A 26,181-nucleotide genomic window follows, 5' to 3' on the forward strand; every position below is an offset into this window, starting at 1 on the left:
AATTGTGGGAAGGGGTGTTCCTAAATAATCATGGCTGACGCGTTTGGAGATGGCTTGTTCAGCGTGTTTGATGATGAACAACAAACTACCACGAGCAAAAAGATTCTCCCCCCAGTGCCCCCAGAAACAGGGTAAAGTCTCCGAATCTTTGCGTAGCAAAATTTTGTATTTTAAACCCATAATGATGGATTGTAAAGGGACCGTAAACGCGGTATCGCGTGTGCTCGTGACAGTGAAACACCCGTGTGAGTTGGTTAGCATTGCTAGCTTGTTAAGAAGAGTCAAAATGTGGCAGGCTGTGCTGATAAAAGCCAACGCAAAATGGTTTTATTGTGTTAGACGATTTTGCTAAAGGGCTGCAACTTATTAGGCGAATTTAAGAAATGAAATAATATGATAAATTGCTGCGAAAGCAGCACTGACTATGGTCAATGTGAGGATACATGTGATTGTGTTAAGTAACTAAATACTTATATTCTTCTCATATTTCTAGCAGGCTGTACACTGAGAGGTGTAAATGCTATCCTCCACAGTTCAAAGTTCGTTATCATAGTCCCATCCATTAATTTGCATTGTATGAAAAGGAGTGACATTTCAAAATGTGTAAATTCCAGAAGAAGTTGAATTAATCATTCCCTACAACTAGTTAAACTAGGAAAGTAAATGTGTTTTGAACTATAAGTTATGCAAAATTTGTCAGATCGCCCTTGAATTGTGATTAAAAAATGATGATGGGGGAAAAAAAGAGCATTTAAATTATTTATTTGAGCAGATTTATTGGGCCTTAGCCCATTGGCATGTCTGGGCCCAAACTACAGCTATTACATAAATGTAGCAGAGCGAAAACTGTGAGATAATGTGACTTTTTTTCTGTGACTTTTAAACATCTGGTAATTTTCCATAGTGAACTTGTTCTGTTCAATCTAGACTAACAGAATGTTGTGCCTATCTGTGTTATTCTCTTTTTCAGGAAAGCTATAAGTAAAAATGGCTCTGACAAGGATGCTGGTCCCTCTGCACGGCTCAAGAGGGAGGTGGACAGTGACGGCGGAGAGGAAGTGGTGTTTGAGAAGAAACCTCGACTTGAGACAGCCTTGGCTAATGACCTAAAGTGAGAGGAGTTACAGCTTAACACTGTAGGACTATGCATGTTGATTATGTGCTTTTGGATGAGTTATTAACTTTGCTAAGTTTGCTGTCATTTCTGTGAATCATCCTTGGACACAGACACTTACTCTCACTGTTAATATGGCTGCCAGCAGGAGGGAAACAGAGTTTAGTACCTTCATATGTATTACCTTGAGACTTGGTTGTTTGGAAGTCTTTATTTGGTTTTGCCCGAGTGTCACAAAACTTACCAGATGAGGTAGCAGTAGACCAGCAGCTCCTCTGGCATGCTAGGTGAAATCAGTGTTGATGATGGGTCAATAGCTTGTAAAACTACACTTAAAAAAAACAAAAAACCCTTAAACTATCCCTTTAATGTTTCTGTGAGGGTAACTCTTTTTTGTTTACTTTAGTCTTGCAGAATTCATGCCACAAGTGAAGGTGGAGCAAGTTGAAACTGTGGAAGGATGCTCACATGAGGTAAGGGAATCAAATTAAAGAATTGTTGCTTTTAATACTGTTTGTTAAATCTTTATTTGCTGAGCATGTGGTTGTTTCCCTTTAGGTGGCTTTACCTGCCAGTGATGAATATAAACCTCTGAAATCCAGAGTGGGAAAAGCAGCCAAGGTAAATTGATGTACAATTTTTTGGGGGGGAGGGGGTTGACAGAGTTTGATCATAATGTCCAAATACAATTTTGCTAAAGTTAATTGTTGTCTTGTTTGTCTTGCAGGAGTACCCTTTTGTTCTTGACCCGTTCCAGCGTGAGGCCATCTTATGTATTGACAACAATGAGTCTGTGCTTGTGTCTGCACACACATCTGCAGGCAAGACTGTCTGTGCTGAGTAAGTATAACAGAGTACTGATAAACTTGTTCTATACACATGTTAGGGCACAAGCTCGCTTTTGCCAAGAATGTTTGTTCTCTACTGTGGCAGCATATGTCACAACTGAGTGTGGTATTTGTATTTAATGCATCTGTGTGCTGCCATTTTGTGTGATACATCCAAAAGTTCCAGTTTGAAAACAGGCATCATTTAGATCAAGCAGTCATTTTCAGTAACTTTGGTGATGTCTGATGTGTAATCTAACCTTGTTTATCTGATATCCTCATCCTTGCAGATATGCCATAGCTCTAGCCCTCAGAGAGAAGCAGAGAGTGATCTTCACAAGCCCCATCAAGGCACTTTCAAACCAGAAATACAGAGAGATGTACGAAGAGTTTCAGGATGTGGGTCTGATGACTGGTGACGTCACCATCAACCCCACTGCCTCTTGCCTCATCATGACAACAGAGGTGGGATTTGATGATGTGTAAAACAAAGCAGACAATTAGATTTGTGATATTTCACTGCTATCAGAGGGTGATGTTAGGAAAGTTGGGCTGACAGGTTGATGTGACTCATTAGTATAATTTCTTCTTTCAGATCCTGAGGAGCATGTTGTACAGAGGCTCTGAGATAATGAGGGAAGTGGCGTGGGTCGTCTTTGACGAGATCCATTACATGAGAGATGCAGGTGTGCACAAACTGCATAATGAACAGCACAAGCACATTAATGACCATGATGGACAATGAAAGTGACTTTACTTGATTTTGCCTTTCAGAGCGTGGTGTCGTGTGGGAGGAGACCATCATTCTTCTTCCTGACAACGTGCATTATGTCTTCTTGTCAGCCACCATTCCCAATGCTAGACAGTTTGCTGAGTGGATTTGTCACCTGCATAAACAGGTGAGATTGTGCAAATATTGAACAGAGCATTATAAATACACTTTTATAGTCTGTTCATTGGTGGAATAGCATGAGTCTTGCAATCTAATGCAAACATGTTTAACCTGAGATGGAAAGTATCTTAGCATATAGCTTTTGTAGTTTAAGAACTATCAAAAGTATCGGTCACTGTAACACATTTGCTATGATATGAGTTAAGACAAATGAAAGCCTTTTTTTTTTACCCTTTTATGAAATGACCAAATAATTTGACCTACAAAAACATCAAATCGAGTGTCTTTTGTAAAGTATGGTGTTTTTCCATGTGTTTCTGTTCTAAATAACATCCTGTTTCATGTCTTGTAGACATGCCATGTTGTGTACACAGACTATCGTCCCACTCCTCTGCAACACTACGTCTTCCCAGCAGGGGGCGATGGTCTCCACCTGGTGGTTGATGAGAACGTAAGGACATCTAAAGACTACACTTACTGCGGTTATGAGGGAGAGTTGATGTATTGATGACAAATGGGTTTTATAGAAGTTTAACTAAATATTCAGATTAGACCCAGTCGACTGACACTTGTCTCTATAATATGATTTATCTCTTCCGATATCTGTGGGGTTTCACCAGGGAGACTTCAGAGAGGACAATTTCAACACGGCTATGCAGGTGTTGAGAGATGCAGGCGATTCTGGGGGCAGCAGTGGAGGTGGCAAATGGGACCCCAGAGGACGCAAAGGAGGCACTAAAGGTGTGTCTTTGTGTCTGTCTTCAATATCAAAATATCTGTAATGTTGATTAGGTCCAATTTAGTGTTATAGTCATTCCCATTGCCTATTCTCCAACTTGTTTGCTTACATCAGGTTACGTCTCTATCTCTTTATTTATTTTATCGGTTGAATTCTTTCCACAGGCCCATCCAGTGTGTTCAAAATTGTGAAGATGATCATGGAGAGGAATTTCCAGCCTGTTATCATTTTCAGCTTCAGCAAGAAAGAATGTGAGGCCTATGCACTGCAGGTGGCCAAACTGGACTTTAACACAGGTATGTGCTTTTATCACAACTTATTAGGGGTGGGCATTTTGAATGGCTTGATGTCCAGTAACGTTATCACAACCTCAAGTGTGTACTGTGCCGATATCGGTCTTAAAGTAATTTACACCTTCTAAACTATTGAGCTGTTAAAATGTTTGTGCTGATGCATTTTCCACCAAGTCATTTCAATTAATTTCAAATTTATAATTCTCTGTGTGAATATTCTTCTCCCATTAGAAAGAAAACTGTAACCCACAACATGCCTAAGCTATAGGATTTATATAGGATCCAGTAATTTTGACCAGTATTGGATTGATACTAAGTACCCTATTGACTTATCCCTCTATCCTTGTACATCACGTAGCACTCAGACCCAAAGCAACGGTACACCCTGTGACCAGGAGGACAGGAATTCTCTTAAAAATATATCTTTAATATACTCACAAATAGTCACATTAAGTTATTGACTTTTCTAATCAAACACTTTGGAATATTCATGCCCATTCCTACAATGTATATATTGTATGTGTCTGAAACCTATGCTCGGCCTGTCTGTGGAGATTTGCGTCGTGTACAGTTTCATTCCGAAACTTGCACATCACCAACATTGTTGGCATGAAGAAATACTGAGTGCTAGTGAGACTCCTTCACTTGTTGAGTTTGAGTTGGCTTATACAGGTTTAACATGCATAGTAAAAGGTTTACATCAGACTCTGGTACCAGTAGATTAATGGCAGCTGATGTGTTTTTTTGGCATGAGATCGTTTTCTTTCCTGTTTTTGCTGAGCTGAATGAGGTCAAATTGTGTCAAGCTTATTCATCTCTCTGTAAATCACTGCTCTGTGTTTACAAAGCATAAATTCTGCTGCTCTAAATACGATAAGGATAAAACATTTTCCAGAGTTGACAACTCAGACTTTGATTCATAGCCCCCCTCATTATAGATTTCATAATCTAATGATATTTTCCTCTCTGTCACATCTGTTATTCCAGCAATTAAAACTCTTTGCTCATTCATCATTTAAGTAGAAACTCAAGTGTCGGCTTGAGATAATGAATCTCTTCTTTGCAAAATTATAGTGTTTAACTGTGGGTTGTATTTTCACAGCACTCATCAGGTATAATGTAACACTGTCGAATTCAGCATATTCAACAATGAGGATAATTTTGGTTACATTGACAGTGGTTGAGTAGAATGTCTTTGCACACTTATGTAACTGCCAAATCAAATACTTTTTTGTGATAAACTGTTGAGACTTTTGAAGGGGGTTGAAATTAAGCAAGAGAAATGCTCAACGAAATGTGAAATAGTTGGTGAGCCAAAGAGAATGAGTCCTCCCCACTGAGTGATTAACATGAATTTGGTTTATTGTCCATGCACAGCTGCTCCTGTTGTTTAGTCCGTTGGGCAAGTGAGGTTCTTTCTTGAGGACAAATCTGTCTCCAATCCAACAAGCTCCATCTGCTCCTGTCCATGTTTTTTTGTTTTTTTTCTTGTGAAATAAAACATGTTTAATAAGTGTCATAAAGTAATACTGTCTTCGGAAATTAGCTTTGATATCAATATTTTGCTCATCGGTCACTGAATGCCTCTCTTCTGTAAACATTCTGCCAATATTCTTCATCAATATTGCACAGAACAAACTTAAATACTCAGCCAAAGATAATGTTTTGTTTTGGCATTGTGGTTCGGTTAGGTCTGGGGTAAAAGCCACGTGGCTCTCCATCTGTCCACTTTCGCCTCCCTCTACCTTTTCCACTTACACTCACTTCTTCCATTCTTATTGTCCCTCCCCCCGGTTTTCTCTTCTCTCCCAATTGTGTTGGTTTTTGTGTCGGTAGTCGTGTTGTTGTCGGGGGGACAACTGGTGCTGATACATAAATTCCAAGCATGTTGGCGACAAGCTTGCAGAAAATGTGACTGTTGGAAGGACATAGTCCAATGGTCTATTGTTGTGGTGCTGATCTGCAGCAGTAGTTTCTGTGCTGGAAAGCAGAATTACTATGACCATGAATGTTGTTTGGATACTGATTACTGTTTCTAAGGAAACTCACAACCCTTAAGTATTCCACCTGCGTAACACTAGTAATGCAGGGTTTCTGAAAAAAATGTAAAATCTCCAAGCCCAAATTTAGAAATAGTTATACAGCTGTATGTAGAACAGAACAGGCAGACATGGTATTAACTGTGAGTTCTACATAAAGCCTATGGCAAGGTATCTGCATCAGGTGTGTTGAGGCCATTCATGGTCCCCAGAGGAGGAATAATCAGGCCTGTTGCTTGTTTTGCTGTATAGGTAGCAGTGGTTTAAGTTGATGTACTTGTGAATGCTTTTTAAAGACTAAGTTGTTTTGATATCTGCAGTCTCTGTAGATCACAGATAACACTTTGGACTTAGTTATATCTTTTATTAAAAGTCGCTCCGTCTTTACCCAACTCATTTAATTTATAATGTAAAGTAGATGTCCTGGCTGTTTTAGAGTTAACCTGCTTTGTAAATTGACCCTAGTATTTGTTGTCTCTGGCATTGCTTGCTTTGTCTCATTGACACTGAAATCATTTGGCATTTCCAGTAAACACTGAGCCATTCGACTTTTTGGAAGTCTAAGTTGAAACCGAGCACAGGAGGGGGACGTTTTCCCGAAATGGTTTCATGAATAAAAGTCCTGTGACTAAATCTCCACAATGAAAGAAAAAGAATGGCTGCCTTCCAGTAAACAATGTAACTTGGTTTGCACAATAATGACTCTGTCTGTAGTGACACAGTTGGTGCAATCATATTTAGCAGACTAGACAATAGACATATTTTTGGTAAGAAATGGTACATAATTGCACCAATTACAGATGGCAGCATCATTTGCCTGCTCTGGCTGTGATTGGTGTTTTCCAGCAATTTAATAATTCCCTAAAAACAACTCCTTGTGTTGTCTCACTGCTCATGCCAGGAGAAATCACATGCGAGTTTTGTGAGTGCATGTAATTATTAAGGGTCACGCACATGTTCAAAATATAAGAAGTGGCGTTTGTAGTTATATTTAGAATCTTTGAACATCTTACGAGATGATGATTGTTATTTTTCATGAATGCAGATGACGAGAAACGTCTGGTGGAGGAGGTGTTCAGCAACGCAGTCGACTGTCTTTCAGATGAGGACAAGAAACTCCCTCAGGTGAGGAGACGTGTACAGTGCTTTTATAAACATCTACTGTTCTCACACCCGTCTTTTAACTAAACATTTGTAAAGCTTGGTTATGAGCACCGAAAAATAGACTTACAGTTTCCTTTAGTCATTTCTGCTGAGAGAAAACATTTAAACAACGTTGATCTAAACTGCTGCACCCATAATACCAACACAGGCTTCTGCTGTTTTACCCTGCTGTAATTATAAAAAAAAGCAGTTTGAAGTAATTGGGGTATATATCACCACTGTAATAGCAAAGGCAAAGCCTTGCAAACCAAACCATACATCACAGTTGCTTGACATTGTTTCAGTGCTTTTCCTCTCTCTGTGTCTGTATGTGATGCACTGTTAAACATTTTGCCTGAAACTTATAAAGAAGTACTGCAGTCACTAATGTGTGTATTTGTATTTCTTGGTGTGCCTCAGGTAGAGCATGTGCTGCCGCTGCTGAAGAGGGGAATAGGTATCCATCACGGAGGCCTGCTACCCATCCTGAAGGAGACGATCGAGATCCTTTTCTCCGAAGGCCTCCTCAAGGTACGACTGTCTCTGCATCAAGATCCTCATAAAAACACACTTAAAACAAATTAGATGCAGCATGTCAGCACAAGACCTGCAGTGACTTGGTTTGTAAATCATTATCAATGAGTGTTCACCTCAACTTAGCCAGCCAGGTTTGACTGTGCTCTAATTATTTTTTTGTGATTGTAATTTCATCAGCAATATTAAGTTTAATTGAGTCTTCCATATATTATTCACCAAGGAATAGATTTAAAAAGTGTGCTCACATCATGTGATACCATCAAAATATGCATACTAAACTATACTATATTATAAGGATGAGAAATATGAATGCTTTCATTTTAACATGTCTGGATTACATTTTGATCATTTAGTGTGAGACATTAACCAAACAAAAGAACAGTTCAATTGTAGCCTTTGACTCACTTAGTGCTTTTTTTTCTTCTTCAAATTGATATTTCATTTATAAAATGATTAGATTTTATTTTTTCTATTTATTTTTTTTACAATACAAGTAGCTAGGTTTTGATAACTAGCGACTTTATGGAGCAGTGTGTTAGAAAAAAATGTCACCAGTTTGTTTGTATCAGAGGCAAATTCCACACACTGGTGCTGAAAATTTCAGGTTTCCCACGTTCACTAGTAAGTGCGAGTAAGTGAGCATTCAGAAAATAGCGCCGTGTTAAAACAATGAAGGGGGCCACTGTAGTGGGGCTGTGTTGTTTCAACTGTGAGATGATGTTTGATCTAATCAGTTTAGATGAGCCAAAACCCAATATTATAAAGTTCATGGTGACATGTGTGAGGTAAACGGTAGGAAAAACTCTACCGATGTAATGAAGTAATCCACCAGCAATTTGCCTGTGTTTGGTGGCTGCAGCGCGATGCTAGTGGATGACGTCACCTTTGCAGCAACAGTTGAACATGGTTTATCATTTCTTATCGAGCTGTGCCCCTAGACCGATCTCATTCAAATGAAAAGGAAGTTTTTTTTCTTGCAGAATGGTACTGTGTGAGAACATAGGCTAACTCAAAGATCGTCAATGTGCCAACAAAAGGCTGTGAAGAAGAAAACTGTTGGCAGAACAAGCATTTTAAATCAGAAACTTAAGGCACTCAGAGATGGATGAGTAGGCATGTGCACAGTTTTGATTAAATGTGGTATCATCAAAGGCTTGTAACTAAGTCACACAATATAATAAATAAAAACATGTTCCCATTATTTGAATGCCTTAAATTTCCATTTATGATATTTCGATTTTTACAGTTTCAAAAAAACAACAGGGCATCTTTTCAAAAATCAGATGACATTGATGAGGAAATTGTCACCTGAATATTTCAACAATTTTCTTGTCACCGCAGGCCCTGTTCGCCACAGAGACGTTTGCCATGGGCATCAATATGCCCGCCCGCACTGTGCTCTTCACCAGCGCACGCAAGTTTGATGGCAAGAGTCATCGCTTTGTAAGACGACACGCACGCACACCCACGACATTATCAAACTGATTCCTACATTTTCACTCTGATAATGTTAGATACATCACTTTTAATCTTAGTTTTTCCTCAGTCAAGTATTTTCTTGCAGTTTCAGTACATAATTGAATATACATTTTACTCCTCTGCAATACTGAGTTGAATAGTTTTTAGTTATTTAGAATTAAAATTTGTTTCTTGGCAATTAATTTATCATTATCCCACATCGTCCAAAGAACTACAGTTTGCTACTTTTTTAAGATGTTTAAAATGCATTTTGGTGCTCTTTAAAGGGAGTTTATGCTGCGTGAAACTCTTCATAAACAGTGCTATCTTAAAACAACAACTTAAGCATGTCAGCAGTGTGGCAGTGTCGCACATGTAGTGTTTTTTCCTTCTCTCAGGCCTTTATATGGTCTTCAAGTCCTGCAGCTTGCATTGCCACATTAACAGCCACGTCCTGCCTATGAGAGGTGGGGGCTGTGTGAGAGAGAGAGTGTGTGTGTGTGTGTGTGTGTGGAGCTGCCGTCACGTCAAATCAGCCATCATCACTACACACACACAAGCACACACATGAAGAGAATACAAGAAGCAAACTGCCCTCCAAGAGGTTCATCAGGAACATCTGGTGCTTCTGACTGCGCCAAAGCTCCACGCAGGCACTCGCACACTTTAGCACACAGCTCTCATTCCTGAAAACTCGCTGTGTTTCAAATCATGAGCAGGTCCCTCAGCATTCCGAAAATGATTATCAGATCATTTCAGCACAAAGAGTCATGTCTGCCTTTTGCTATGTTTTTTAATTTTTAATTTTTTTTTTTCTCAGACTAGTAGATATGAGGGGATTAATCAGATCCGTGTGTGATGCAGAGATTAGTCCGGAAAGACTTGTAAAAATCTGGTCCAGCGTTTTCTCCACAAGACGATCCCATCATCTAGATTTTTCACAGTGCAATAACAATGACAACAACTGTTTTTATCACCTACATTATTGCAATATTTTCTTTGAGCTTCTGTCTCGCTCATGAAAGAGACGGTTTTATAATGACCTCTACATTGTAGTGCAGGCATAGAAAAGTATGCACTTGCTAATTTCTTAATGTTTTGTGTGTTTTCATGCGGATTAGATTACATCAGGTGAGTACATCCAGATGTCTGGACGTGCTGGAAGGAGAGGAATGGACGACAGAGGAATCGTTATTTTCATGGTGGATGAGAAGATGAGTCCGGCTGTGGGCAAACAGCTCCTCAAGGTATTTCAACATCCAGGCTCTGGGTATCATTTTAGTATACAGCATCAAGTTAGTGCTTTGTGTACATAAAATCTTTTCATTATCGTTTTATTTGTGTACTCGATTAATCCATTAGTTGTTTGGTGAAAATGGCAAAACATGTCAAATAATGACTCCCAGACCTCAAAATGAGGACAACAGATATTGAGTAGACTAAAGAGCAAAGAAACCAGAAACTATCCACATTGAATAAATCCAACTTATCTGATCCATCGGTCAGATGGAAATGTTAACTAATAAACGCCAACGGATGGTCAACTACCATTCGATTAATTATTGCAACCCTTGAACTTATTTAAACAAGTGGAACTAATTTGATTTAGCTGGAGTCATTCCCTTTGTGAATCATTTGGTGCTCAACACTTGACGACACACAGAAAGGCAAGGGAGTCTTGGCTTTTTGAGTTTGGTTTGACACATTTATTGCTGTGCTGCTATAAATATGTTTACTGCGTGCCAGTGTGAAACTGGTTGTTGGCGCTGTCACAGTGCTAAACTCCCAGGGCGTTTTTGGAGAAAGATGAACACATATCTGCGGTTCTGCAAAATCATTCAGTTTATTTAGGAGAAGTGACTGTATTTTCTCAGACCCTCTTGGTCCTTTTACCAAATGGTAAAAACATTATGAAAACACATGTTAAACCACAAGTCTATTATTAAAATAATATATACAAATTTGTAACCTCTTATTGTTTTTATGTTGTTTAGGGATCAGCTGACCCGTTGAACAGTGCCTTCCATCTGACCTACAACATGGTGCTGAACCTGCTGCGTGTGGAGGAGATCAACCCTGAGTACATGCTGGAGAAATCCTTCTACCAGTTCCAACACTATAGAGCTTTGCCTGGTGTTGTGGAGAGTAAGCTTTCTTCCATATGTAGTTCTGTGCTCTCCAGCCTGGATGAGATAATAACATCTCAACTGTTTTTGATCATCCTAATACAGTGATATATTTGAGCCACCATAAAGACCACAATAAGCCGACTTTTATTCCACAAGTGGCTGTTTTTGCCATTGCAAAGTGATCATTGTCGGCAGCTTTAGCTACATTTTTAATAATAATGAATCTGCATAATGTCTGACAGATTGTTTGGCTTGAAAAAAGCAGAAATGCCTCTTAATTTTCCCACAGTCGCAAAAACAGTTTGATGCAACAGTCTAGTGATCTTCACTGGGCACGATAGAGGACACATTAGATCTTAAATAATACAGAAAATAAATTAGTGTTTGCTAGAAAAGTTCTAGGTGACTTTAATGTTGGTTGAAGTAAAAGATGCTTGAATAAGAAAAGTATTTAGATGGAATATTCTGAAAGTGCCTTGTTATGGTTTAGTTCCAGGCTATTATTTGAATCACATTTCTGATTTTCTGTGCAGAAATAAAGAAGCTGGAGGAGCAGTATCATGCCATCGAGATACCTAACGAGGAAAGTGTTGTCAATTACTTTAAAATCAGACAGCAGCTGGCTAAACTGGGCAAAGAGATACAGGAGTTCATCAATAAACCCAAAAACTGCCTGCCCTTCTTGCAGCCTGGGCGACTTGTCAAGGTAGAGCTTCACTCACACAAAGTCTGATGATGGGAAAACCATTACAGATGCTAACTACATGATCCCCCTTGTCCTCTAATAGGTAAAAAATGAGGACCTTGACTTTGGCTGGGGAGTTGTCGTTAACTTTTGCAAGAAGTCTAACGTGAAGGTAAGTTCTCCTGTTGTCGCATGGATGAGCCATTAATATGTGGCTGTGATTAACTTGTGTATCCTTTCAGAGCGTTGCAGACTCGGATCCGCTGTATGTGGTGGAGGTCTTGCTCCACTGTAATAAGGACAGTGTAAAAGATGCTGCGACTGAGGCTGCTAAACCTGCTGCACCAGGAGAGACTGGAGAGATGCAGGTGGGTAAAGCAAACATACTGTACAGAAGCTAAATTCATTTCCACTGGTCTGTCTAAAAGATCTCAGACTGTACAACAGAAACAAAATTGCGTTTCAGTGACTCTGGAACAGCATTTCTGCAGTTCTATATATTATATTAGATTTTTTGAGTAGTGTACTTGTATTATCCAAAGAGTTTGCACTATTATTTGAATACATAGACATTTGTATTTCTATTCAATGCAATAGACTGTTTCATTGTGGTCTCCTCTGCAGTCAAACCTCCTTTGAAACTTCAGAATGGGGAAGGAAATATTCAGTACCACTCGTTAGCCAACGCGTCGTCTTTTGTTTATTTTTTTCTACAGTGGAAACGTTGGTGTTTGTATAAAGATAAAACGTGGCCATTTTCAATAAGAAGGGTATATGAAATATGAGAATTAAACTGAAATTTATTAAAATTTCCAACCCAATAAAATTGTGGCAAGCGAAAACAACTGGTGGGTGGTGTGAGGTGGTATTTTGTCATTTAAATGCTGTGAAGTTTATTTGAGGTTTGACTGCAATCCTTTTAGTTGTGTCATCTTATTGCTTGCTCTTCTGCTGTGGTTCACTGTCATCAATGTGGATAATTGGTACCACTCTTTGATGTTTGGATCATTCACATAAGAGTTAGAATCATAACAACTACTGCTTTTCCCCAGGTGGTTCCTGTGATGCTTCATCTTGTGACTTCCATCAGCTCGGTTCGACTTTACATCCCCAAAGATCTAAGGCCCTTTGACAACAGGCAGCTCATGCTCAAATCCATACAGGTAAAAAAAAATCCATCCTGAAACAAATGTACCGCCATTCTTAGAACTCAACGCATTTTTATTTATCTGAGTTGTTGTCCACTATTGCCCCTCAGGAGGTGCAGAAGCGATTCCCAGATGGAGTTCCTCTGCTTGACCCCATAGATGACATGGGCATCAAAGACCCTGCACTGAAGAAAGTCATTCAGAAAGTGGAGGCCTTTGAGCACCGCATGTACTCCCACCCTCTGCACAGTGACCCCAACTTGGAGTCTGTATATTCTCTGTGTGAGAAGAAAGCTCTGGTGAGAAACAACTTAATGTCAAACCCTATTCAAATTGGAACCTTTTATACAGATTACAGTTGGGCTTTGTTGCTTTTGACTTATTAATACTTTCTTTCCTGTCTGTTTTTTTTTATCTATGCTATTCATCGACACGTGTGTTGGATATGGAACAGTGACCTTCATTTGTCTTTTTGTACGGTCATACAAATGCAGGAAGACAGACAGGACATAAACATTTACAGGGCCTTGCCCTCAGTCATAGGTCAGAACAAAAACCTCATCTGATCACACTCTTGATGCAAATGGATTTAAAGTAGGGCCATAAAAAGAATAGAAATTTTAACCCTTTATCTTTTTTTTATGATTGGATTCATTGTCCAAACACAGTAAATGTTTAATAGTTGTTGATATGTTTCTGTGTGAATCAAAGGACAGACGTGAGTCATGCTGCGAGCACTGCTACTGTTTATAAAAAAAAAAATGAATCCAAAGAAAGAAAAATATGTAACTTATCAGGGTAAAGAAATTAAACTATTGCCAAATATAAACATTTCTTTTGTGAAATAAAACCGTTGCTACACTTTAAAACATAAAATATTAAAGTGAATTTAATAATATACTGTACAAAATGTAGTAGGACCCTTTACCACATAGATCACATAGACCTCAAATTAATTCTGCCTTGATCATAATTATGTCAGAACTTCACTGGGCTCGTTCTCTGCTGTTAACAAGGATGATCTGTGCAAAACATGCAGACAGACTTTACTGATGTCCGAGGTAAACCAGACTGTGTTTGACAATTTCCATAAACATTTACATCTCCTCGAGGTCTTTCTTGGCGCATGCTACTGGCAGCAACAAGCACATTTTATGTCTCATTTGTGTATGTGATAGATTTCTTGACAATCTGGTGCAGCGAGTGGATCTGAGACGTTGGCCTTGCTTTGAGTAATGAACCGTGCCGCTCGAATCTCTTTGTAGCTGTGTTTATTTGTGTGCGTGTGGTGGCAACGTTTTGGCAGATAACTGGAGTATTCTACTTCTTCACAATACAATGTTAAAAAAAAAAAAATCACCTCATGGCCAAAACCTCTTGCAGCTTTCAGTAAACTAAAATATTTTCTGGAAACCCTGGAATTGTCTCCAGGTTACATAAAGTGTGAGGGCTGCGTGATTTAATGGTATGTGTGTGATTTTTGTGCTCTAGATTGCAGCAGATGTTCGAACAGCGAAGAGGGAGCTGAAGAAAGCACGGACCGTCCTACAGATGGACCAGCTCAAGTGCAGAAAGAGAGTCCTGCGACGCCTGGGCTTCGCCAGCCCCTCTGATGTGATTGAGGTGAAGGGGCGAGTTGCGTGTGAAATTAGCAGGTAAGGAAGAGTTTGAATAAATACAGACACAAACATAGACGGGGTTATCAGAAAGCTTGGTTCTGTTATGGTCACACGTACATGAAAATGATTAGCCAAAATAACCAACTGGAAGTCAAATGAATCCAGCTGGAATTCCTCATTCCTCACTGTTGTGCGTCAAATAATGAATCCCCACCACTGTTACCAGATCAAAGGGATTGTGAAAGAAGAATTGTATCCAGGAAATGTAGCACTAAGCTAAGAAAATGTGCAGAGAAGTAAATGCATTGCTGTGAAGGTTGAATATTTATGTCTCCCTGCCTCTGTGATTAATGGACGTTATATTGTAAAGCTGGTATCTGTAGCAAGGTTTCTATTAAAGTTGCAATGAATCCACTGCTGTTGCAAGTTTTGGGAATTGGTTCACTGAGAAATGTCCAGATCACCATTGAAGGGAAATAAGGTGAAAACTGTAGCTGCGATTCCATTTAAATGTTCTGCACATTGTGAAAAGAAAATTTGCATTAATGTTTTTCTTTACACTGCTGTACAAATATTGGGAGTTGGATCACTGAGAGGTGTAAAATCTCAGGTAACCATGGGAGGATGTTGTCTTAAGTGCATTTTGTAATTTAATTTCCAATCCATTGCTAAAAGAAAATGTGTGTGTGCGTTTCCATCCACTGCTGTTGAGGAAATATTGGGAGTTAGTTCACTGAGATGTGTTAAAGTTAATTTCACCATAGAAGGGTAAGAATGTGCAAGGTGATGACGTAAATAAAAAGCAACAATAACTGTTTACATGGTTGCCTTTCATTGCAGCATCTTGTAGAAATGTTTGTTTCTTGCACAAAGTTGAAGAATGTTATGTTTTTCTCATCAGTACACACAAACCTTCTCTTGTCTGCTGTTTACTATTATTATCTCTAGTCCAGTGAAATGCAGATTCTTCAGTCACATGATTTCTAAACATCAACCTTCAAAGCACTTATTCACATTTGCCCTTTTGTTGATGCACTGGATTTTTCACCTCCCTAAAAATGTATGCACAAATTGAAAAATGCTCTTAAAAGGGAGCTGATGTAAACCTAACATGCGACTCTATGACGCTATAACTGAACAACTGTACATATCGGGGAATTGACTCTGGATCTTGAGTTTTATTATCTGTCTAAATGTAAGTGCTGTATATTTGGAGAAGTCTTTAACCGGAGTCGTTTCCCTTCTTTGTCACATGCCTTGACCCTGCAGTTTGAGACCAAAGTAATAAAACAACATCTAATAATAATAATTCCCTTTTCTGTGTTTATCTTTCCAGTGCGGACGAGCTCCTGTTGACGGAGATGGTGTTCAATGGTCTCTTCAACGATTTGACAGCGGAACAAGCCACGGCCCTGCTGTCCTGCTTTGTCTTCCAGGAAAATGTAGGCACAAACACGTGCAATTCCTCTGATTTGTACAAACAGATACTAAGTCCCAACCACTAAGATAAACACTTGATTCCCCGTTCCCAAATTCCACTCCAGTGGCATTCTTGGCCTCTTCTCATGCTCTGCAAACAAACCAGAAACCTGAGGTTGTTTCTTTACCGAGCATGATTTTGTCTCACATCGTGATGCCTGTGCTGTCAGTGAGGTAACCCAACATCAAACAGTTTTCTTTGGCTTTACACCAGCTCCGCCCACTGAACGCATCAAATGACAAGCAGCTGTCATGTATGCAATACAAGACTACTATGTGTGTGTGTTTGCTTGTATGGGTATCTTTGTGAGGACCAAAAAACATATAAACTGTAGGGAGTGAGGGCTAAAAGGCTTTTTGTGGGTTAAGACTTGGTTTTAGGCTTAGATTTGGGTTTAGGTTATTTGCTGCTTTTCTTTGTTATATGTGCTGATAAAGTAAATGTATGTTGGCCACATAAAACAAAGAAAATGTCTGGGTTACAGGACTTGTGACTCAGACTTGAGCATTGACTACATTTGGACTCTTGACTTTTCTTTTCTTTTTTTTTTTTTCCACTGTCAAATATTGTAAATTATGATGAATGCATTGATTTTAACTAGAGCGGTGCAGCTTCTCAAAGGTTATGCTCCACAGAGAAACAGGACCTACTTCTAAAACAGTGGCACTCGTACCTGATGTGCTGATGAAAGGTCATTTTTCTTTCCCTGAATCCAGACATATTCGGTGTAAATGAATGTAAAAACTCACAGAGATATAAAAACAACCCAACCAATGCCCAAAACTGAGGACAATTAAGTCATGCGGTTAAGAATCAGCGAGACTGCAGTCAGTGCAGGGAAATCAGCTGATTTAACAGGAGCTGCTTTGTACACCCAGAAGTGGAGAAGTCTCTTGTGTTAGAGGTGAAACTCAAGCAAGTCCAGTTGGCTACAGCTAAGTCACAAGCAGACTGACCAGTCTTTATAAACGATGTATTATTATCCACAATTGACAATTTTTTTCAGTCTTATCTACAATCAAAAACTATTACAGCTGGATAGCACTGGGTAGTATTAGGACACATAAACTATTTTCTTCCACATACTTTATGACACATTTGACACTCTTAATTGACCATAGGTGTGAGAGTGGATGGTGGTTTGTCTCTGTGGCCCCACAGCCCTAATGTGGAGGATAAAGCAGTAGAAGATGATTGAATGAATACCTCTTAAATTGAGGAGAAGTGTGGGAAGGAAGGAAACATGACTTTGTAGCCATTGTTTTAAAAGCAGCAGGTTTCAGTGTTGAGTTGAGGTCTGCTTCTTTTTTCCACATGTCTTAAATATGTTGAATATTTCATAATAAAGTAAACCTTCTCCCCCTCAGGCCAGTGAGATGCCCAAACTAACTGAACAGTTGGCTGCACCTCTGAGACGGATGCAGGTGAGAAAACAAAAAACTATCTCCAAACTTTCTTTTGAAACGTTTCATATTGGTGGATACATCTGAACCCTGCCCGTGCTGTGTTCAGGAGTGTGCAAAGCGCATAGCCAAGGTGTCGGCCGATGCCAAGCTGGAGGTGGATGAAGAGACTTATCTAAACCAGTTCAAGCCCCATCTGATGGACGTGGTCTTCGCCTGGGCGAACGGCGCCACGTTTGCTCAAATCTGCAAGATGACTGACGTCTTTGAAGGTGAGTCACTTGTTGCGACATCTAACCCGCTGCATCTGTGCCAAACTAAACCTGACCGTTGATCATTGGTGGAAAATAATGGTATTTATTTACTATTTAATACTTCAGGGCGTTGTTGAGGTACATTAAGAGTATGTAAAGTGATAAAAGATTACAGGTTAGAATCTCACGTTACCTCACGATATGAGACGCGACACATGGTCCTTAATACCGATAATATCACGATACAACAATTCTGTGAAAATTAATGTTTTATGACAATCATATAGCAATACATCAAGATATCTGTCTAACTGAAGACAAAAGTGCAGGACTCCTTTATTTATTCACAACATAGAGAACAATGTGCATAAAGTCTATGTACTGAACGTGGATGGAGCATCTCTTAACGTGGCTTTCTCCGCCGTTATCCTGCCGTAAACTCCCTCTTCTTCAGCCAGTTAACTTCAGCCCAAGTTTCTCTTATTCATTTGAGCAGTGCCACTAACAGGGACTGTTGTACTTTAGAGCGCATTCAATTTAAATATCGATATTTTTGCCAGCGCATCACTTATTGTATTGCCTGAGGAAGGATGATGATATAAAAGACCTCTCATCTGACTGAAATTGACTGCGCTAAGATGCTGGTGTGTCTGCTAGAGGAGCCGCACGCACACACACACACACTCTTAGATTTGTGCAGAATATTAATGTTAACAAACCACTTGTTTAACAAACATGTGGAGAAGCACTTTAATGACGCACTCTTCACAAACACAGAGCCCGTTTTAGCTCCAGTTCTGCTCTCGCTATCTATCAGTGATAACGGCAGCCTCTTCTTTTTTGTTCTCCTCTACTTAATTTGTCTTTTTCTTTAGGAATTTTAAATAAAGTAAAACTCCTGCTCAAAAGCTCTGCCACTAACTATGACTCCTCTGTGGCATTAATCTATGTTTTTATACACGCCGTAAAAGGGCTGGAGAGAAAGTAATCCATAATCCTTTACTCCATAGTTGTATTTTATTCTCATATGTTTGTTCTCTATTTTCTTCTGACATGCATATAAAAACTCTTCACATGCAAAGCTTCTGTTTTACATGCACTGTAATTAATTAATTAAATCACTTCCTGTAATTAATTAAGTAAAGTAAGTAAATAATTAAAAACTACAAAAACAAAGTTAACTGACATGTGTAGGTCTGGGACGAAGGGATTAAAAAAAATAAAGAATCCCACACATTCCTTTCCTTGACTTTCAACGGGCAAACTTAAATTAAACTCCATATATTGTTAGAGATTAAACCACATTTCCATTGCAGACATTTCTTCTCTAAACTGCTCAGGTGGTTTAATTGTTTAAATGTTCACAGGTTAATCTTAAACCCTAGTTTGGGAATCACTGAACTAAAACACTAAAGTAACCATAACAAGACACTGCTGTTTACACTGTTAACTCACATGAACCGTTCCAAAAGCAGTTTTCTCTGATCGTCTGCTGTGAAGACTGAACTGAACTTCATTGAGCTACAACAAAAAAAACATTCACCGTTTCACCTTTTTTCACCGTCACATGTGCAGCCACACGTGTAAGAGTCTCACCAAGTGATTTATTATGTGCGGTTTGATTTGAACCAAGTCCATCGTTTTCCCTCGGCCTGTATCTCTCGCTCCCAACACTGACCTCATCTGTGAAATATTGGATATTGTTGTAATAAGGAAGTGATGCTGAGCTGGAAAACTGTAGACTAATAAAAGTGTTGGCAAAGGAGAGAGTTGGTGAACTTTTGAAATTTCCAAAATAATCAAGTTGTTTTTTTCTTCAATTTTCTGTCTCATCTTTCAGTTTCAATTTTGGTTGTAAAAGGAAAAAGATTGTTTTGTCATATTTTTCGGGAACATTTCGTTAAAAAGAATATTCACTTCAGATTCCACTTAACTGACCTTTACTCAGAGCAGAGCAGGTCAAACTAATTAAATCAAGAGTACCGCTGACGTACAGTCTATTTTCTTTATAAGAAAAATATAATTATTTTCAAGTAGCTTACTGAGTGCAATTTTGGAAAAAGAGGATCCACAGGTTTTAATAAATTAGCTTCCAACACTCACTCATTACTGTCTAAATGTGTGTGTTTGTGGTGCAGGGAGCATCATCCGCTGTATGCGGCGTCTGGAGGAAGTGCTGAGACAGATGTGTTCTGCAGCCAAGGCCATCGGCAACACAGAACTGGAAAACAAGTTTGCTGAAGGTATGAGAAATCTCACGCCAAAAACACGGCTAGTGTCACAGCAGACTCACCCCACTCATCAGGTCTGCAAGCTGCCTGAAAGGATTTCCATTATACAGCACTACTCGCCTCGACTTTCTCAGTTTGGTATCTGGAGCGTTGTTTTCCATGACTGTAGTACCTCCTCAACGTGGAGCGGGATCGTCATAGCTGCAGTGATGTTTTATATGCGACGAGCAAAGCAGTTGTTTTCGGTCATCATTAGAATCAGTTAATTAAAAGGATAGTTCTATACTTCCTGCATGACCAGTACCAGAACCTCGCCAAAAAAAGCACCAGCTACTATCCCTAATGGAAAAGTGGTAAAAGAAGAAACATTCCCAACATTGCTTTTGAGTGAGGTAGGTATTTCACTACCTCACTTATATTTCAGTTCCTTAACCTCAGTCATGTTTCATAGAACTGGGAATAATTCCTTACTAGCATAGCCATTATGGTTCCGCCTTCCCTCCATCAGTCCTGGTGTAACATGCATCACTATGTTCACTAAACTTAGCATCACTAAACTGACAGACTTAATCAGCGTTATATGAACTCATTTGACAATGGTTTGAATGTAACTGACATTTGTTTATGTTTTATAAGTGGATGCTACAGGCTTTCAAAAGAATGTTTTACACCGGTAACCTTTTATTTTTCCTTCATTTAAGATGGAATTGCTTATTTGTTGTTTGTGTTTTTTTGCAGGAATAACGAAGATCAAGAGAGACATTGTTTTTGCCGCCAGTCTCTACCTATAATGATGTCACAGCTTTTCATCACAGTAGCAGCTGCTTTTTTTGTAGCTCAGATTTTGTTCCACCTTTCCACATGTGGAATTGATTTTCATTGATTAGTTGGCTCTTTCCTTTCCTCATGACAACTCTATTTAAACTTAATTAGCAAAGTGGTGTCGACAGTGCAATCGAGGTGTCTTTTATAAATGAGCCTGTTTGTCTGAGGTTAAGTGTTTTTCATTTTGATGAATGCACCTGCGTGGTTAGAATACATTGTTTATTGTTTTTATTTTTGGTTTGTTTTCACGCAAAAGGTGGTGCGTCATGACAAAAACATCCGGCGGACAAAGTAAAACAATTCATGCTTTATTTTATCAGACAACGTAAAACAATACATCCAAAACTTAACATGTGACTGTTCATGGTAATAAGCATAATGTCATTTCTTTATTATTTTAGACATTTGTACATATATGTAACATTTATTTTCAATAAAAGTCTGTATGTTGTTTTTTTTAAACATACAGATTATACAAACTTACAATGTTGTTTAGTCACTTTATGTAAATAACATCAGTTCTTAGATACACAGGAAGCTGTGGTAGCAGCAGTCTAGCAAAGGCAACACAGGACTTCACTGACTGTCGACTCTTCAACTCTCTAAGCAAACATGACATCAGTGGAGATTCCTCTCTGACTGCATGAGGTTAGACAGTTGGAGAATCGGACGTCAGTGATGTGAGTGTGGAGTCTGCAGCTTGCTGTCTGATCTAGGATCAGCTTTCAGCATGTTCTAGCTTTGAGACACTGCTTTTCTAACAGGGCATCAAAGCCTCCACGTGCCTGAGAGCTGGGGCAGGCAGCACTAAAACTGACCCCAAATCAGAGCTTGAGACTCCGGGTCAGGAAATGCACAAAGCAGCGTTACATTCATGGATTTCCAACCTTTCTCTCCCTCCAGCAGTGGTCAGACCCTTTTAGTGAGTGCATGCAGGTAAGTCGTCCCCCACTGGCTCAGTAGATCGATGGTTCCCATTCTAACAGAACCTCTAGCCCCCCTCAGACCTACATCTGTTTCAGTCACATTTACTTTTCTTACAAGGGTTGGACAGATTGTCTCATTACTTTTCCTGTGATGGAAATCAGTGTACAAGGCAGCAAGTAAAAAATAAAATCACAAAAGTCTTTAACAGGCCTGAGGTGTAGCTTTTTAAAAAAAGTTTCTTCTGGGGGATGCACAGTCATCCAATAGCTTACTTGAAGTTAAAAAAAAATTGAAGTACTCCACACAGTAAATCCATGCAGGGTGTCAAGATGAGAATTTTGTGTGAGACAAAAGGCTAGAGAGCTGAGATCCTGGGTGTGCATCTGGACAGAGCAGAGGCGGCGTTCTCCTCCGTCACCGCTCACATAGATTAGTTTGGACTCTCAAAGTGGTTTCCGTTCGTCGGCGTCTCCTGCAGGGTCGTGTGGCCCAGATCCAAGTCTTTGCGGGATTCTACTTGTGGCTTGAAGAAGTCTGATACGAAGAAGACCTGCAAGGTTACAGGTGGAGAACATTAGGTGAGTGTTTTCCGGCTTCTCCAACAAGATTTAAAAAGTTCCAGCGTGCAACATTCAGCAAACTACAAGTATGTTCTTGCTAAGTGTGTAATTGCTTGATGTAAAGTAATAGATTCATAATCGAATAAGCCTTATACATGTGTACTATATACATATATATGTACTTTTGGCAAGGACTTTGGCTTACTGAGGCTCTGCCATGTTTCTAGCAGCTGACGACATAAACGGATTAGAATGATATCCTTTCTGGTATGTGAAGGTCATCCAAGTTCCCTGATGAAGGGAGAACTCGATTTAACCTTTTAACACCGAGCGTATCAAAGATTACTGTAATTACGCGACAGTTTGAGCTATCGGGGAAAAAATCCAACAGTTTCTGAAGCTGAGAAGATGCAAGTCAAAGTCAATTTGTGGTCATTATGATAATTTCACTAGCACCGTTGCAGGAAGCCAGCGAATGGTTTGTCACCAGAGAGGAGAGAGTTGGAAAAACACCTGTGCATATTTTCCATTTTTTTGTCCTGTTTTTGGACTTAAACAAATAATACTTTAAATAGGTTTTATATACTGTTCAAATTTAACACGCAAAATCTGGTCTTCATGTACAACTACAATGTTTTAATATTTAAGATTGTTAATGTGATATTTTAACATGCAGTAAATTGTAAATAACTAGCAGATATTAAAAGTTATTCTGGAAAAATGGGCAAAAGCACTTACAGGACATTTTCTGGTTAAAATAAGCAAAAAAGGACGGACATTTTAAGGCTTGGGTGTTGAAAGGGTTTTAACTGTGCATGGACATGAAACCAAAACATCAAACCAAAACACTCACCACCAGGATAGCCATGAGGGCCCCCTGCAGGAGTCCAGTCAGCACATCGCTCCAGTGATGTTTGTAATCAGACACCCGCGACAGTCCCGTGTACACAGACGCGGCAATCAGGAAAAACTGGATCGTGGGTCTCAGTAGCCTCGCCCACTCCACCTGGAGCCGCGCCTGCAGGTAGAGCTTGCGGGAGACACGGCACAGACACGTAAAACACCTGAGCAGTTATGTGCCAACGGTAACGGCTTTAATGAGACGTTGTGTTGTTGTGGAAATAGCATTATGGTGAATAATGATTGTCGCAGGTGGGATTGCTGTGAGAGTTTCTTTTGAGTCATTTACCCGACGTTTATTTTTATCAGCTTTACCATTTACTTCCCCTTTTCCGAGAAGCCCCTGAAAATCATCTGCAGGCCACAGCAAACCTCCTAAATGTCATTTGAGCCATAAATAAGGTGATTGCTATGACAACAGGAAGTGTCTATTTTTTTGTTTGTTTGATTCAGGGACAAGCATTAATCTGATCTACTTCCTGTCGTATGTCTTTTCTTCCACTGAACGGAGGCGGGGGAAGAAACAACTAGAGAATGTGAAGGTAAATGTTTAAATATCGGACGTAAATATCAGTTTGTCATACTTGAATGTGCACTCTGAGCCGAGGGACTGGTGCCAGGAACTTTGCCCCCGCCCCCCGTGTCTATTTATATCTGCCGTTGCAGAATGAATCAGCAGCCAAAGATGCTTATCAGGGATGGGCAGTCAAATCTGCACTGCAAATATCAGACCCAAGTCAGAGATACTGCAAATCACAGAGCACAACAGTGAGGTGACCTAACAGTCACCAAGGTCGTCAGACTCACAGTCACTTTCCTGGTCAGAGTGAGATGAGGACATCAAGCATGTGTTAAATAAACTACCATTAACAGGGTGTTTTAAAAGACTTGGAGTTCACACTAACCGACTGGTTTCAGCAGATTTTTTGATGACGACAGAAAGCCTGGGGGAGATCACACATGACTTGATTTGTCAAAGCCAACATATATAATGGAAAGTCTTTTAACATTCTCTTGTATTTGTTGGTTCAGGCAGTGTTTTCTCTGCCAAGGACAGAAATGCTCTCAGCAGCATTGTAAACATCGGCTGCAAAATCAATGGAGGTCAGGCACAGAGACCGGTGTTCAATCTGGGAAGATCGGGTATCTAAAAAGGCCCAAAACATCCTGGCATTTGAGTTCAAGCTTCAACCCTCAGGTCGCCAGTTTCTTTTACCCCCGAGCAGAACAATTAGGTTCTCCAAATCTTTCATATCCTCATCTGTCCGACGACTAAATTTTCGGGGTCAATTTTTCACAAATTTTAGAAACCTTATTTATTAATTTTCTCCGTCCCTGTTGTCTGACACCAAATGCCTGATCTGCTGTATGTTTGTGTATGTGTGAACTGATGATAATTGTGTATGGGAAGCTACAGATGAATTGTCCATCTGGGACCAATACAGTTTTCTGAATCTGAAACTGAACGCATCAAGCTCTCGTAAGAGTGACCATGTAGAGAGCGAGACGGTTTAAAAGGGTAAACAAACATCGCTATAGTTGTTTTGACATGCCCGCTACTTCCCCAGCTTTAGCAACAACTGCAAACAAATTCTGGTTCTGTCAAGTCACCACAAAATCTTCCAGTACCTGCACCTCCACACCTCACAAGCTCAAACTAAAAATTGTTTTTCTTTGTACAAAAAAAGGACCACTACTTTTTTCAGCCCATGACTAATTAACTGTGGGCTAAAGCTTCATATTTACTGCTTAGAACGTTGCATAGAACAAAATATTAAGTAGGTAATTAGCTGTAGCTATGTACGTGGGAAAGGTACAAAAACTGGTATATTTTTTGCACAGTTTCTTTTAAGATGAAGTGGTCACTTTCACCGTCACATTGGTGTAGGGTTGCTAACCGGTCCGTAAAAAACAAGGATGTGTTCCATACTGAACAGATGTGGAGCACACTTTGTTCCTTATTTTTGATCATGAGGTCAGAGCCAAACCATGACAGATTAGTCCACTAATGAAGATTGTGTATGAGGGGGAAATAAAATCCTCCTCCAGCTGTCAGTCCCTCTCCATCTGTCTGTCATCCAACAGAAAATTGGCACTTTTAACTGGTCGTCCAGTTCACTGCGAGTCCTGTGTATCGTAGTAAAGGAGACGCGGCAAGATGTGTTTAATTTTTGAACTCATATGTGGTTGACGGAAAGTTACTAGAGTTAATAGAAATACTATTTTAAAACAGCAAAATTGTCATGTAAAGTGCAGTATATCAGGTACATGGGACAATATATGCACTATAACGGAGTTCCTTATTTTATTATTAGGATGTTGGCAACCCCGCATTTATGATATGGCGAAATAAAAAATGAAAACAAACCAATTTAATTTATAGTAAATATTGTACGAGTGGTGCAGGTACTTACAGCCAGGAACAGCATGCAGTACATGGAGAAAGAGGAGTGGCCCGAGTAGAAGGATAATCTGCAACAGAAAGAGAGAACTGCTGAGCACTTTGCTGCATAATCAAATCATTTGCATCAAATAAACAAACACTGGCACATTTTAAAACATTGGTTATGTAAAAGCCCAACACCACAATTTGGAATTGATGTTCAGTCGCAGGTGAGTGTGTTTGTTGCAGTGTGAGCAGGAGCATCCCCTCCATTCCCCCACTACCTTAGTTACTTCCTGTTTATAAAAACAGTTGCTGTGCTGTCTGGACCACGTCTGCAGCAACAGCCTTGAATGTGCACACACACACACATTCAGTCTAATGTTACTGTGCTGGTGTATTTGGTCTGCTATTCCACTCACTCTTCATAGAGTGAGCAGAATGAGCTCAGGTTGTGTATTTCAGAGTCTAGACAGCGTTGTGGAACAACAACCTGCTGCTTGTTCCAGGAAGCAGGTTTTACTGAGCCATCCAGATAAATTTGGAAGGTTAAAAAAAAAAAAACCTCAAACGACTACTAGACCACAGAAGATGT

The 26,181-nt window shown here is 39.6% G+C and overlaps 2 protein-coding genes across 3 annotated transcripts in view; one reads left to right on the forward strand and one right to left on the reverse strand.

Annotated features, from left to right (window-relative positions):
* On the forward strand, positions 1–21,952 carry mtrex (Mtr4 exosome RNA helicase). The gene is made up of 27 exons (XM_044012581.1): positions 1–131; positions 971–1,111; positions 1,521–1,587; positions 1,673–1,735; positions 1,842–1,954; positions 2,232–2,406; positions 2,537–2,627; positions 2,716–2,840; positions 3,186–3,284; positions 3,454–3,574; positions 3,737–3,868; positions 6,950–7,029; positions 7,468–7,578; positions 8,926–9,027; positions 10,164–10,289; positions 11,037–11,187; positions 11,705–11,877; positions 11,960–12,028; positions 12,099–12,224; positions 12,909–13,019; positions 13,115–13,303; positions 14,496–14,659; positions 15,960–16,065; positions 17,471–17,527; positions 17,616–17,778; positions 19,899–20,003; positions 20,730–21,952. Exons 1-27 carry the CDS (start codon positions 31–33, stop codon positions 20,780–20,782), a joined length of 3,114 nt encoding a protein of 1,037 aa, XP_043868516.1. The 5' UTR covers positions 1–30; the 3' UTR covers positions 20,783–21,952.
* plpp1a (phospholipid phosphatase 1a) overlaps positions 21,109–26,181 on the reverse strand; it is a 15,473-nt gene continuing 10,400 nt past the window's right edge. For both annotated transcript variants that reach the window (XM_044012583.1, XM_044012582.1), the window contains exons 4-6: positions 25,618–25,675; positions 23,157–23,333; positions 21,109–22,293 (exon numbers count right to left, since the gene is read on the reverse strand). In XM_044012583.1, coding sequence (XP_043868518.1) covers positions 22,174–22,293; positions 23,157–23,333; positions 25,618–25,675 — 355 coding nt within the window. In that variant the 3' untranslated portion in view covers positions 21,109–22,173. The remainder of the gene's footprint in view (positions 22,294–23,156; positions 23,334–25,617; positions 25,676–26,181) is intronic.

The sequence above is a fragment of the Solea senegalensis genome, linkage group LG21 (genome assembly GCF_019176455.1).
Source record: "Solea senegalensis isolate Sse05_10M linkage group LG21, IFAPA_SoseM_1, whole genome shotgun sequence".
Classification (NCBI taxonomy): domain Eukaryota; kingdom Metazoa; phylum Chordata; class Actinopteri; order Pleuronectiformes; family Soleidae; genus Solea; species Solea senegalensis.